Here is a 13,137-nt window from a genome sequence, read left to right as displayed (position 1 = left end):
TAATATAGGGCAGGCCCCTACTTTCAAACATCCAACTTACAAACATCTCCTACTTGCAAACACAAGGAGACAGCAGCAAGTGAGATGAAAAAAGATGGACGACAAAACAAATTATACAGGGGTGATAACCCTTCCCTATGTTTTCCAAAAAGCTTAAAGATAGTTTTTTTGACTGGAGCTACACTTTAAAAATGTACCGGTTGAAAATTACAAACAGATTCAACTTAACACAACAAACCTACACAGTCCCTGTCTTGTTTGCACCGCCTGTATACTGCTGTTCTGAGTATATAGAGCCTGGGGGCCACACGCATTTCCTTTTTTTAATATGGGTACGGGGTTCCCCTTAATATGTGTACAAGACCCAAATAGGCTGGTAATGGGCAGGGAGGGCTACCCATGCCATGTTTCTCAATGATTTTCAAACATTTTGCAGGAACCAGATATAACATTAAAACCGCAAGCAGTTTTAAATGACGTTATTTCCGTTAAATGTCATTTTGTGCAGGGACTGTTCTAAACACGGGAAACACGTGGCACTTCACAGGCATACTACAGACACCCCCCAGGCACCATATTTAAAGGAATATTTCACTTTTTTTTTTCACTTTAATCGTCATTAAAATCAGTGCTCCCGCCAAAACGGCCATTTTTAAAAACATTTTTTGCATTGACCCATGTCCCCTGGGGCAGGAGCCAGGTCCCCAAACCCTTTTTAGGACAGTATCTTGCATATTAGCCGTTAAAATTAGCACTTTCCATTTCGAACGTTCGAGTCCCATAGACTTCAATGGGGTTCTAACGTTCGTTTCGAACGCGGGGTCCGTTCGAAAGTTCTGGTGCGAACCGAACCGGGGGGTGTTCGGCTCATCCCTAGGCGTAACATTTGGCAACTAGTCCGGTTTTATTTTCTTGAAGAGACTTTAGTTCTTCTGCTGCCTTTCTCCATTTATTGGCTTCATGTTTTGGCAGTTTCTCTATATTTTCCCAGGAAGTTGGTTCCAGTTTTCTGTGTGTTTTGGCAGTGTATGGTAACTTTCGGGGTGGTCAGGGCCATCTTTAATATTGATTGGACCCTGGGCAAAACTTTTCTCGGGGCCCCCCCCCCATGCAGTTTTGCTCTCCGTCTGCTCTGAGACATACAATAAATAGCAGCTAGACTCAAAATCAGTTTACTGAATCAGATCAGGAAGCTATTGCGATTGGTTGCCAGAGGTTACAGTGTATCATTACCGCTCACTGACTGGTTTCTAGAGGTTACAGCACACATTACGGCTCACTGATTAGTTGCTAAAGGTTACAGCACATGATTTCTGCTTGTTGATTGGTTGCTAGAGATTACTGTGGATATGACTTTAGGGGGACATGATATACATATCCATGCCGCCGGCCGCCCCTATTTACATATAAATGATGGTAATTTACATGTAAACACAGGGTCTGCAGGTAAGTCTTCTTTACACAACAATAGGGCAGAGCTGGGCAGAATTAGTAGCAGCACTTCACACTGAGATATCAGGACACATCACAGGACTAAAACCTTAAGGGACAAGGGAATTTAAACCAGGATAGTTGGCAAGTATGAGGCAGCTGCTTTGAGCCCCACAACAATGACAGGGCCCAGGGCAGCTGCCCCTTTTGCCCTGCCTTAAAAACGGCCCTGGGGGTGGTCTACCCTTTGTAGTCCGAGTGGATCTTCTGATTTCAGGCAGTTCAGCAGGATCTGGTGGGGAAGATGATTGAGGTATTGTGAGCTCCACCTCTTGTTCTGACTCCTGCAAAGGTTGGCTTTGGTTGACCTTCTCTTCCAGTTGCTGGGCATAGTCCCTTCACAGATTTCAGGGCTCAGTGTTTCTGGTGATGGGCTCTATTGTGGCTTATTGTCACTTTGTCAGTCTTTGGGTGTAGAATTCTGTAACCCTTAGTTTGCTCACCGTAGCCCACTAGAATGCCCTCTATGGCTCTGTTCTGCAGCTCCGATCGCGTTTTGCTTGGAATATAGACATATGCTTTACATCCAAACACTCTGATGTGCCCTGTGCTAGGCTTTGATCCATGCCCGACGTGAGTGCCCGGCAGGCGCCAGGCTCCTGCAGTCGCTTGTGACAGAGCGAGAACTGGGATCTGTGTGTGTGTAAACAGGCGTGCACTCCACAAATCTGCCCTTTATGGAAGAGTGACAAGAAGAAAGTCATAAGAAGTCCTGTTTGTAGTTTGTGAGAAGCCATGTGGGGGAGGGGGCAGCAAACATGTGGAAGAAGGTGATCTGGTCAGAGGAGACCAAAATTCAACTTTATGGTCTTAAAAGCAAAACTCTGTATGGCGGAAAACTAACACTGCCCATCCCCCTGAACACACCATCCCCACCGTGAGACATGGTGGTGGCAGCATCATGTGGTGGGGATGGTTTTCTTCAGCAGGGACAGGGAAGCTGGTCAGAGTTGATGGGAAGATGGATGGAGACAAATACAGGACAATCTTAGAAGAAAACCTGTTAGTCTGCAAAAGACTTGAGACCGGGGCGGAGGTTCCCCTTCCAGCAGGACAACGACCCGAAACATCCAGCCAGAGCTACAATGGAATGGTTTACATCAAAGCATATTCATGTGTTAGAATGGCCCAGTCACAGTCCAGACCTAAATCCCATTGAGAATCTGTGGCAAGACTTGAAAATTGCTGATCACAGACGCTCTCCATCCAATCTGACAGAGCTTGAGATATTCTACAAAGAAGAAGAATGGGCAGAAATGTCCTCTCTAGATGTGCAAAGCTGGTAGAGACACCCCCAAAAAGACTTGTAGAGAAAGGGGGTTCTACAAAGCTTGCGGGTTACGTGCAGCTTGCGGGTTGCGTGCAGCTTGCGGGTTGCGTGCAGTTTGCGGGTTGCGTGCAATTATTGATTAGTTCTACATGGAATAAAAATGATGCCGTTAGGTGATAATAAAAAGGAACTTTTTTTCACATTGCATTTTTGGACCTTCTGTCCACGGTGGAGGAATCTGGCAGACGGTATGAAGCAGCGCAGAATAGGACAGGATAAAACGCATGCAGATTGCGGGTTGCGTGCAGTTTGCGGGTTACGCGCAGCTTGCGGGTTACGCGCAGCTTGCGGGTTGCGTGCAGCTTGCGGGTTGCGTGCAGCTTGCGGGTTACGTGCAGCTTGCGGGTTTACGTGCAGCTTGCGGGGTTACGTGCAGCTTGCGGGGTTACGTGCAGCTTGCGGGTTGTGTCCAGCTTGCGGGTTACGTGCAGCTTGCGGGTTGCGTGCAGCTTGCGGGGTTACGTGCAGCTTGCGGGGTTACATGCAGCTTGCGGGGTTACGTGCAGCTTGCGGGTTGTGTCCAGCTTGCGGGGTTACATGCAGCTTGCGGGGTTGCGTGCAGCTTGCGGGGTTATGTGCAGCTTGCGGGGTTACGTGCAGCTTGCGGGGTTACATGCAGCTTGCGGGGTTACGTGCAGCTTGCGGGTTGTGTCCAGCTTGCGGGTTACGTGCACCTTGCGGGTTACGCGCAGCTTGCGGGTTGCGTGCAGCTTGCGGGTTACGTGCAGCTTGCGGGTTGCGTGCAGCTTGCGGGTTACGTGCAGCTTGCGGGGTTACGTGCAGCTTGCGGGGTTACGTGCAGCTTGCGGGTTGCGTGCAGCTTGCGGGTTGCGTGCAGCTTGCGGGTTGCGTGCAGCTTGCGGGGTTACGTGCAGCTTGCGGGTTGCGTGCAGCTTGCGGGTTGCGTGCAGCTTGCAGGTATTAAGTCGGTGCATCTCGGTAATGACAGAGATATACATTACAATGTAGGCGATGAGCGCTCTGCTATTGTCTCAGCACCTGCTGGCTCGGCGTCTCGCTCAGCCTCCCTCGTTATCGGAGGGGAGGGGCGATCCTGGTGTTACAGAGCATTAGAGAACGGGGACCGTACAAAGGCTGCCACAGTCCACAGCAGCCGCCGCCGCCGACGACTCTCTTCTCTGTCAGCTACATCATGAGCGCCCGAGTCGCCCCCTGACCACCCACATCGCTCTGCCAACGACCACCCCAGGCTCAGAGCAGGAGGCACAAGGGGTGTTCTGAGCTATCCCAAGCAGAGACTCCCGGACCAGCCCCCCCCCCCAACCATCACCATCACCAAGCCTGTACCCCCCCGCCAGCTGCGCCCCCTCCCATGCGCTGGTGCAGATTGTTCCTCAGAGGTAGAAGTAAACCCAGGAAGTTTGTCCTGAGCCTTCTGCGGGAAGTCAACAGCCTTCTGCACACACAGGTAAGTGGCCAACTCTGGGGGGTGGGGGGTGCTGTGATTAGGACCTACTGAATATAATGAGGATATTTCTGTACATAGCAGAGGAAATCAATGCACTGGAGGGGGGGGGGGGGGGGGTATTGTCGCTCAGAGATTCAGGTTGGATCGTGGTTTGTACATCGGGATCACCGGCCAGAAGCACCCAGCTGGGGACCTCTCACCTATCACACTGCCAGGGGTGGAGGAAAGGATGCTTTGGGGGGGGGGGGGGGGGGCAGATTTTCTATCCAAAAGGGGTCACTCTTCCCATCCGGGGGGGGGGGAGGGGCACTATTGAGAGGGGTAACATTTCTCATGGGGGGAACACACTTTCCATCTGGGGGGGGGCACACTTCCCATCCTGGAGGCAGATTTCTTATTTAGAGGGGTAATATTTCTCATGGAGGGGAACACACTTTCCATCCGGCGGGGCACACTTCCCATCCTGGGGGGCAGATTTCTTATTCAGATGAGTAACATTTCTCATGGGGGGAACACACTTTCCATCTGGGGGGGGCACACTTCCCATCCTGGGGGGGCAGATTTCTTATTCAGATGAGTAACATTTCTCATGGGGGGACACACTTTACATCCGGGGGGGCACACTTCCCATCCTGGAGGCAGATTTCTTATTGAGAGGGGTAACATTTCTCATGGAGGGGAACACACTTTCCATCCAGGGGGGGCACTTCCCATCCTGGGGGGCAGATTTCTTATTCAGAGGGGTAACATTTGTCATGGGGGGAACACACTTTCCATCCGGGGGGGGCAGATTTCTTATTCAGAGGGGTAACATTTCTCATGGAGGGGAACACACTTTCCTTCAGGTGGGGGGGCATTTTCCCATTCAGGGGGGGTCACACTTCCCATCCGGGGGGGAGAGGGGCACTATTGAGAGGGGTAACATTTGTCATGGGGGGAACACACTTCCCATCCTGGAGGCAGATTTCTTATTGAGAGGGGTAACATTTCTCATGGGGGGGAAACACACTTTCCGTCAGGTGGAGGGGCACTTCCCATCCTGGAGGCAGATTTCTTATTCAGAGGGATAACATTTCTCATGGGGGGAACACACTTTCCTTCAGGTGGGGGGGGGTGGTCATTTTCCCATTCAGGGGGGGTCACACTTCCCATATGGAGGACGAGGGAGGCATATTTCCTATTCAGAGGGGGGTCACACTTCTTACCAAGAGGGGTCACGATTCCCATTAAGAGGGTCCACACTTCCTATCCGAAGGGTTCAAATTACATATCAAGGGGTAAGGGGGGGGGGGCAGATTTTCAACACATAAGGGGTCACACTTCCCGTTCAGGGGGACCACACGGCACATTTCCCATTCAGGGAGCCACACTATCATCCCAGGGGGCAAGTTTCCTATTCAGAGGGGTAACATTTCTCATTGGTGTGGAACAGGAACACACTTTCCATGTGGGGGGGGGGGGGGGGTCAGTTTTCCTATTTGTAGGCGTCACACGTTCCATACACGGGGGGGGGGGGGCACACTTCCCATCGGGGGGGAGGGGGGCACACTTCTTATCCAGGGGGGGCACACTTCCCATCCGGGGAGGAGGAGGGGACACTTCTTTATCCAGGGGGCCACACTTCCCATCCGGGGGGGGAGGAGGGAACACTTCTTATGCAGGGGGGCACACTTCCCTTCCCAGGGGGCAGATTTCCTATTTAGAGGGGTAACATTTCTCACGTAAACACACTTTCCATCTGGGGGGGACAGTTTTCCCATTCAGAGGGAGTCACACTTTTCATATGGAGGAGGGGGAGGCAGATTTCCTATTTAGAGGGGCCACTGGTCCCATCCAGGGGGGCCATACTTTCCATCCAGGGGGGCCACACTTCCTATCCCACGGGGGCAGAGTTCCTATCCAGAATGATCAAACTTCCCATTCAAGGGAATCAGAATTGCTGTCCAGAGGGGCCACACTCCCCGTACAGGGGGCCACGTTTTCCATATGTGGGGGCGGATTTCAAAATCGGAGGGGGCCACACTTCCTATCCAGAGGGTTCAACCTACATATCAAGGGGTGAGGAGGGCACATTTTAATACACAAGGGGTCACACTTCCCATTCAGGGGGTCCCCACCCCATCTTGGGAATGGGGGAACTGGGCGGCACACTTCCTATCCAGGGGAGCCCCACTTCCCTTCCAGGGAATAAGGGGAACTGGGGGCCACACTTCCTATCCCAAGGGACCTCACTTTCCATTTAGAGGAAGCACATCTCCAGATTTCCTACCCTGGGAGAGCACATTTTTCATTCTGGGTGATCTACATTCCCCATTTAGAGGGATCACACTCCCCATTCCCACAAGTCACACTCCCCAATCCAGAGGGTTTACACTTTCCATTCAGAGAACTAAAATTCCCATCCAGACAGGTCACAGTTTTCATCCAGAGGGTCCACATGTCTGGTTGAGGGGTCTCATATCTCATCCAGAGGGTCCACATGTCTGGTTGAGGGGTCTCATCTCATCCAGAGGGTCCATGTGCCTGGTTGAGGGGTCTCATACCTCATCCAGAGGGTCCACGTGTCTGGTTGAGGGGTCTCATATCTCATCCAGAGGGTCCACATGTCTGGTTGAGGGGCCTCATCTCATCCAGAGGGTCTACGTGTCTGGTTGAGGGGTCTCATACCTCATCCAGAGGGCCCACGTGTCTGGTTGAGGGGTCTCATACCTCATCCAAAGGGTACACGTGTCTGGTTGAGGGGTCTCATATCTCATCCAGAGGGTCCACATGTCTGGTTGAGGGGTCTCATATCTCATCCAGAGGGCCCACGTGTCTGGTTGAGGGGCCTCATCTCATCCAGAGGGTCTACGTGTCTGGTTGAGGGGTCTCATACCTCATCCAGAGGGTCCACGTGTCTGGTTGAGGGGTCTCATACCTCATCCAGAGGGTCCACGTGTCTGGTTGAGGGGTCTCATACCTCATCCAGAGGGTCCACGTGTCTGGTTGAGGGGTCTCATACCTCATCCAAAGGGTACACGTGTCTGGTTGAGGGGTCTCATATCTCATCCAGAGGGTCCACATGTCTGGTTGAGGGGTCTCATATCTCATCCAGAGGGCCCACGTGTCTGGTTGAGGGGTCTCATACCTCATCCAGAGGGTCCACGTGTCTGGTTAAGGGGTCTCATACCTCATCCAGAGGGTCCACGTGTCTGGTTGAGGGGGTCTCATATCTGATCCAGGGGCCCACGTTTTCCCAGGAGTTTTCATTCACCATTGTCATCCTGACTCTTGTCTGAAGGAGACCCCACTATGCACAATCAGTCCCTGAATTCTGTACCAGGGATTGGTAGTATCTGGGGGATCAGGATTGGGTCCTGCCAGGTACGACTATAACCAGAACTATGAAGTCCCACCTGGAAGCCTCGGAATTGGCCTCCCTCCACCAATGAGGGGACGTCTTGGCTGCTCGGATCCTGGAAAGGAAATATCAGAATTCGCCATTAGAGGAATATGAGGATAGGAAAGTTATAGACAGGGATATACGGGATCATTCAGAGACCAATCAGAGTGTGACAAGATGGAGTCTGTGATGTCAATTAAATAAAAAATAACTGGATCCCTCTGCAGGATCTCCAGCCATTGGTAAGTCCCTGGTGGAACATACTGGGAGTTGTAGTAGTACAGACCCCCCCCCATAGTTACTAATCTTTGGAAGGTGTTCTGTAGTAGAGGGCCATTCCTGGAGGAACATGCTGGGAGTTGTAGTACTACAGACTCCCCCCCCCCCGATAGTCATTGATCCTAGGAGGAGGTTCTGTAGTAGAGGACCATAGTCCCCAATATTTGGGAGGTCCTCAGTAGAACAATGTGACAAGGTAACGAGAAGCAATAAATACCGTCTATGTTGAAGAGGATGGATGGAGATGAATATACCACTAGATTTGTCTCCGACCATCCCTATAGATATATAGATATATAATCTCCACTGGACTCTGGAAGGATGAAGAACTTTCTATGAGAATATAAATCTTCCAGCCTTGTAATAAGATTGTACTCATCACAGAGGCAGAGCAGGCAGCGGTCTAGGAGCGCCCTATCCCAGGGGGAGCACAGCCAAGTGTTATGATTGGTAATCGTTTCCTTAATCTTATGTTTTGGTAATTATTCGGTGAGACGGCGCAGAGAGCAAAGATAATGTGCAAAGAGTCCCCATGGGAGCCAATCAGATCTCATTTAATAAATATGTCCCTGGCTGGTAATCACACCGAGCGCTCTTCTCTCTGGATGTTTGTTGGGTGAGGAGCCTCGGGGGGAGGGGGTGCAACAAATTCGGATGCCATGATCCTCCTGTTCATATTTCATCTCTCTCTCTCTATATATATATATATATATATGAGGGAGGTGGAAAGACTGAGGGGAGAGAGAGAGAAAAAGAGAGACGGGGGGGGGGGGGGGGGTAGAGAGAGAAAGAGAGATGGGGGGAGAGAGACTGAGAAGGAGGGGGAGAGAGAAAAGGAGAAAAATAGAGAGAAGAAAAAAAGTAAGGAGAGGAAGGAAGAGAGAGAGGTGGAGAGAGAGAAGGAGGAAGGATGAGGAAGGTATGTGATAGAGATGGAGGGCAAGAGGGGAAAGAGAGAGAGAAAAAAGGAAATAAGGGAGAGAGAAAGAGAGGGAGGGGAGAGAGAGAGGAGGAAAGGTGGGAAGGTATGAGAGAGAGAGAGAGATGGAGGGCAAGAGGGAGAGGTTCAAAGAGATAGAAAAAAGAAGAGAGAGAAGGGGGAGTAAGGAGGAGGGAGAGAGACAGAGGGGGGATTAGAGAAGAGAGGGGGAGAGAAAAGGAGAAAGAGAGAAGGAGGGAGGGAGAGAGGAAAAAGGCTGAGGTAGAGAAGGAAGGAGAAAAAGAGAGAGACAATGAGGGAGGGGGGGGGGGAGAGAGGAGAAGAGGAGGAACAGGGAGAGAGAAAGAGGGAAAGAAGGAAGGAGAAAAAGAGACAAGGATAGAGAAGGATAGAGTAGGAGAGGAGAGGGGGAAGACACAGAGAGAGAAGTGGAGGGGGGAGGAGAAGACACAGAGAGAGAAGTGGAGGGGAGAGAGGAAGACACAGAGAGAGAAGTGGAGGGGGAGAGAGGAAGACACAGAGAGAGAAGTGGAGGGGAGAGAGGAAGACACAGAGAGAGAAGTGGAGGGGGAGAGAGGAAGACACAGAGAGAGAAGTGGAGGGGAGAGAGGAAGACACAGAGAGAGAAGTGGAGGGGGAGAGAGGAAGACACAGAGAGAGAAGTGGAGGGGGAGAGAGGAAGACACGGAGAGAGAAGTGGAGGGGGGGAGAGGAAGACACAGAGAGAGAAGTGGAGGGGGAGAGAGGAAGACACAGAGAGAGAAGTGGAGGGGGAGAGAGGAAGACACAGAGAGAGAAGTGGAGGGGGAGAGAGGAAGACACGGAGAGAGAAGTGGAGGGGGGGAGAGGAAGACACAGAGAGAGAAGTGGAGGGGGAGAGAGGAAGACACAGAGAGAGAAGTGGAGGGGGGAGAGGAAGACACAGAGAGAGAAGTGGAGGGGGAGAGAGGAAGACACAGAGAGAGAAGTGGAGGGGGGGAGAGGAAGACACAGAGAGAGAAGTGGAGGGGGGAGAGAGGAAGACACAGAGAGAGAAGTGGAGGGGGGAGAGGAAGACACAGAGAGAGAAGTGGAGGGGGAGAGAGGAAGACACAGAGAGAGAAGTGGAAGGGGAGAGAGGAAGACACAGAGAGAGAAGTGGAGGGGGGAGGAGAAGACACCGAGAGAGAAGTGGAAGGGGGGAGAGGAAGACACAGAGAGAGAAGTGGAGGGGGGAGGAGAAGACACAGAGAGAGAAGTGGAGGGGGAGGAGAAGACACAGAGAGAGAAGTGGAAGGGGGGAGAGGAAGACACAGAGAGAGAAGTGGAGGGGAGAGAGGAAGACACAGAGAGAGAAGTGGAGGGGGGAGGAGAAGACACAGAGAGAGAAGTGGAGGGGGGAGGAGAAGACACAGAGAGAGAAGTGGAGGGGAGAGAGGAAGACACAGAGAGAGAAGTGGAGGGGGAGAGAGGAAGACACAGAGAGAGAAGTGGAGGGGGGAGGAGAAGACACAGAGAGAGAAGTGGAGGGGAGAGAGGAAGACACAGAGAGAGAAGTGGAGGGGAGAGAGGAAGACACAGAGAGAGAAGTGGAGGGGGGGAGAGGAAGACACAGAGAGAGAAGTGGAGGGGGAGACAGGAAGACACAGAGAGAGAAGTGGAGGGGGGGAGAGGAAGACACAGAGAGAGAAGTGGAGGGGGAGACAGGAAGACACAGAGAGAGAAGTGGAGGGGGGAGAGGAAGACACAGAGAGAGAAGTGGAGGGGGGGAGAGGAAGACACAGAGAGAGAAGTGGAGGGGGAGGAGAAGACACAGAGAGAGAAGTGGAGGGGGAGAGAGGAAGACACAGAGAGAGAAGTGGAGGGGGGAGAGGAAGACACAGAGAGAGAAGTGGAGGGGGAGAGAGGAAGACACAGAGAGAGAAGTGGAGGGGGAGAGAGGAAGACACAGAGAGAGAAGTGGAGGGGGGAGAGGAAGACACAGAGAGAGAAGTGGAGGGGGAGAGAGGAAGACACAGAGAGAGAAGTGGAGGGGGAGAGAGGAAGACACAGAGAGAATCTGGACCAGCATGCTGGGCACTCTGTCCTATGGATTCTTCTCTTTCTCGTACTATAACAATGTATTCCTGGCAGTGTTCCCCCCCCCCCCCCCGGGCTCATACTATAACAATGTATTCCTGGCAGTGTGCCCCCCGGGCTCATACTATAACAATGTATTCCTGGCAGTACGCTCCCCGGGCTCATACTATAACAATGTATTCCTGACAGTGTGCTCTCCGGGCTCATTCTATAACAATGTATTCCTGGCAGTGTGCTCCCCGGGCTCATACTATAACAATGTATTCCTGGCAGTGTGCTCCCCGGGCTCATACTATAACAATGTATTCCTGGCAGTGTGCTCCCTGGGCTCATACTATAACAATGTATTCCTGGCAGTGTGCTCCCCGGGCTCATACTATAACAATGTATTCCTGACAGTGTGCTCCCTGGGCTCATACTATAACAATGTATTCCTGGCAGTGTGCTCCCCGGGCTCATACTATAACAATGTATTCCTGACAGTGTGCTCCCGGGCTCATGCTATAACAATGTATTCCTGGCAGTGTGCTCCCCCCCCACCGGGCTCATACTATAACAATGTATTCCTGGCAGTGTGCCCCCCCCCCCCCGGGCTCATACTATAACAATGTATTCCTGGCAGTGCGCTCCCCGGGCTCATACTATAACAATGTATTCCTGACAGTGTGCTCCCCGGGCTCATACTATAACAATGTATTCCTGGCAGTGTGCCCCCCCCCCCCCCCCCCCGGGCTCATACTATAACAATGTATTCCTGGCAGTGTGCCCCCCGGGCTCATTCTATAACAATGTATTCCTGGCAGTGTGCTCCCCGGGCTCATACTATAACAATGTATTCCTGACAGTGTGCTCCCCGGGCTCATACTATAACAATGTATTCCTGGCAGTGTGCTCCCCGGGCTCATACTATAACAATGTATTCCTGACAGTGTGCTCCCCGGGCTCATGCTATAACAATGTATTCCTGGCAGTGTGCTCCCCCCCCCGGGCTCATACTATAACAATGTATTCCTGGCAGTGTGCCCCCCCCCCCCCCGGGCTCATACTATAACAATGTATTCCTGGCAGTGCGCTCCCCGGGCTCATACTATAACAATGTATTCCTGACAGTGTGCTCCCCGGGCTCATACTATAACAATGTATTCCTGGCAGTGTGCCCCCCGGGCTCATACTATAACAATGTATTCCTGGCAGTGTGCTCCCCGGGCTCATACTATAACAATGTATTCCTGGCAGTGTGCTCCCCGGGCTCATACTATAACAATGTATTCCTGGCAGTGTGCCCCCCGGGCTCATTCTATAACAATGTATTCCTGGCAGTGTGCTCCCCGGGCTCATACTATAACAATGTATTCCTGACAGTGTGCTCCCCGGGCTCATACTATAACAATGTATTCCTGGCAGTGTGCTCCCCGGGCTCATACTATAACAATGTATTCCTGGCAGTGTGCCCCCCCCCCCCCCCGGGCTCATACTATAACAATGTATTCCTGGCAGTGTGCCCCCCGGGCTCATACTATAACAATGTATTCCTGGCAGTGTGCCCCCCGGGCTCATTCTATAACAATGTATTCCTGGCAGTGTGCTCCCCGGGCTCATACTATAACAATGTATTCCTGACAGTGTGCTCCCCGGGCTCATACTATAACAATGTATTCCTGGCAGTGTGCTCCCCGGGCTCATACTATAACAATGTATTCCTGACAGTGCGCTCCCCGGGCTCATACTATAACAATGTATTCCTGACAGTGTGCTCCCCGGGCTCATACTATAACAATGTATTCCTGGCAGTGTGCCCCCCGGGCTCATACTATAACAATGTATTCCTGACAGTGCGCTCCCCGGGCTCATACTATAACAATGTATTCCTGGCAGTGTGCTCCCCGGGCTCATACTATAACAATGTATTCCTGACAGTGTGCTCCCCGGGCTCATACTATAACAATGTATTCCTGGCAGTGTGCTCCCCGGGCTCATACTATAACAATGTATTCCTGACAGTGCGCTCCCCGGGCTCATACTATAACAATGTATTCCTGACAGTGTGCTCCCCGGGCTCATACTATAACAATGTATTCCTGGCAGTGTGCCCCCCGGGCTCATACTATAACAATGTATTCCTGGCAGTGCGCTCCCCGGGCTCATACTATAACAATGTATTCCTGACAGTGTGCTCCCCAGGCTCACGCTATAACAATGTATTCCTGGCAGTGCGCTCCCCGGGCTCA

General features: G+C 52.0%; 1 protein-coding gene across 1 annotated transcript in view; it reads left to right on the top strand.

Annotated features, from left to right (window-relative positions):
* Positions 1 to 3,886: 3,886 nt before the first annotated feature.
* The window catches only part of CACNG5 (calcium voltage-gated channel auxiliary subunit gamma 5), a 95,596-nt gene continuing 86,345 nt past the window's right edge, over positions 3,887 to 13,137 (top strand). Inside the window, exon 1 of the mRNA XM_077460651.1 lies at positions 3,887 to 4,250. Within this exon, the coding sequence (XP_077316777.1) occupies positions 4,155 to 4,250 (96 nt within the window). The 5' untranslated portion in view covers positions 3,887 to 4,154. The remainder of the gene's footprint in view (positions 4,251 to 13,137) is intronic.

Source organism: Lithobates pipiens, unplaced genomic scaffold (genome assembly GCF_037356315.1).
Source record: "Lithobates pipiens isolate NorthernLeopardFrog02 unplaced genomic scaffold, aLitPip1_a1.2 Scaffold_28, whole genome shotgun sequence".
NCBI classification, from domain to species: Eukaryota; Metazoa; Chordata; class Amphibia; order Anura; family Ranidae; genus Lithobates; species Lithobates pipiens.
The sequence above is the reverse complement of the archived record's forward strand: the minus strand, read 5'-3'. Positions and strand labels throughout refer to the sequence as shown.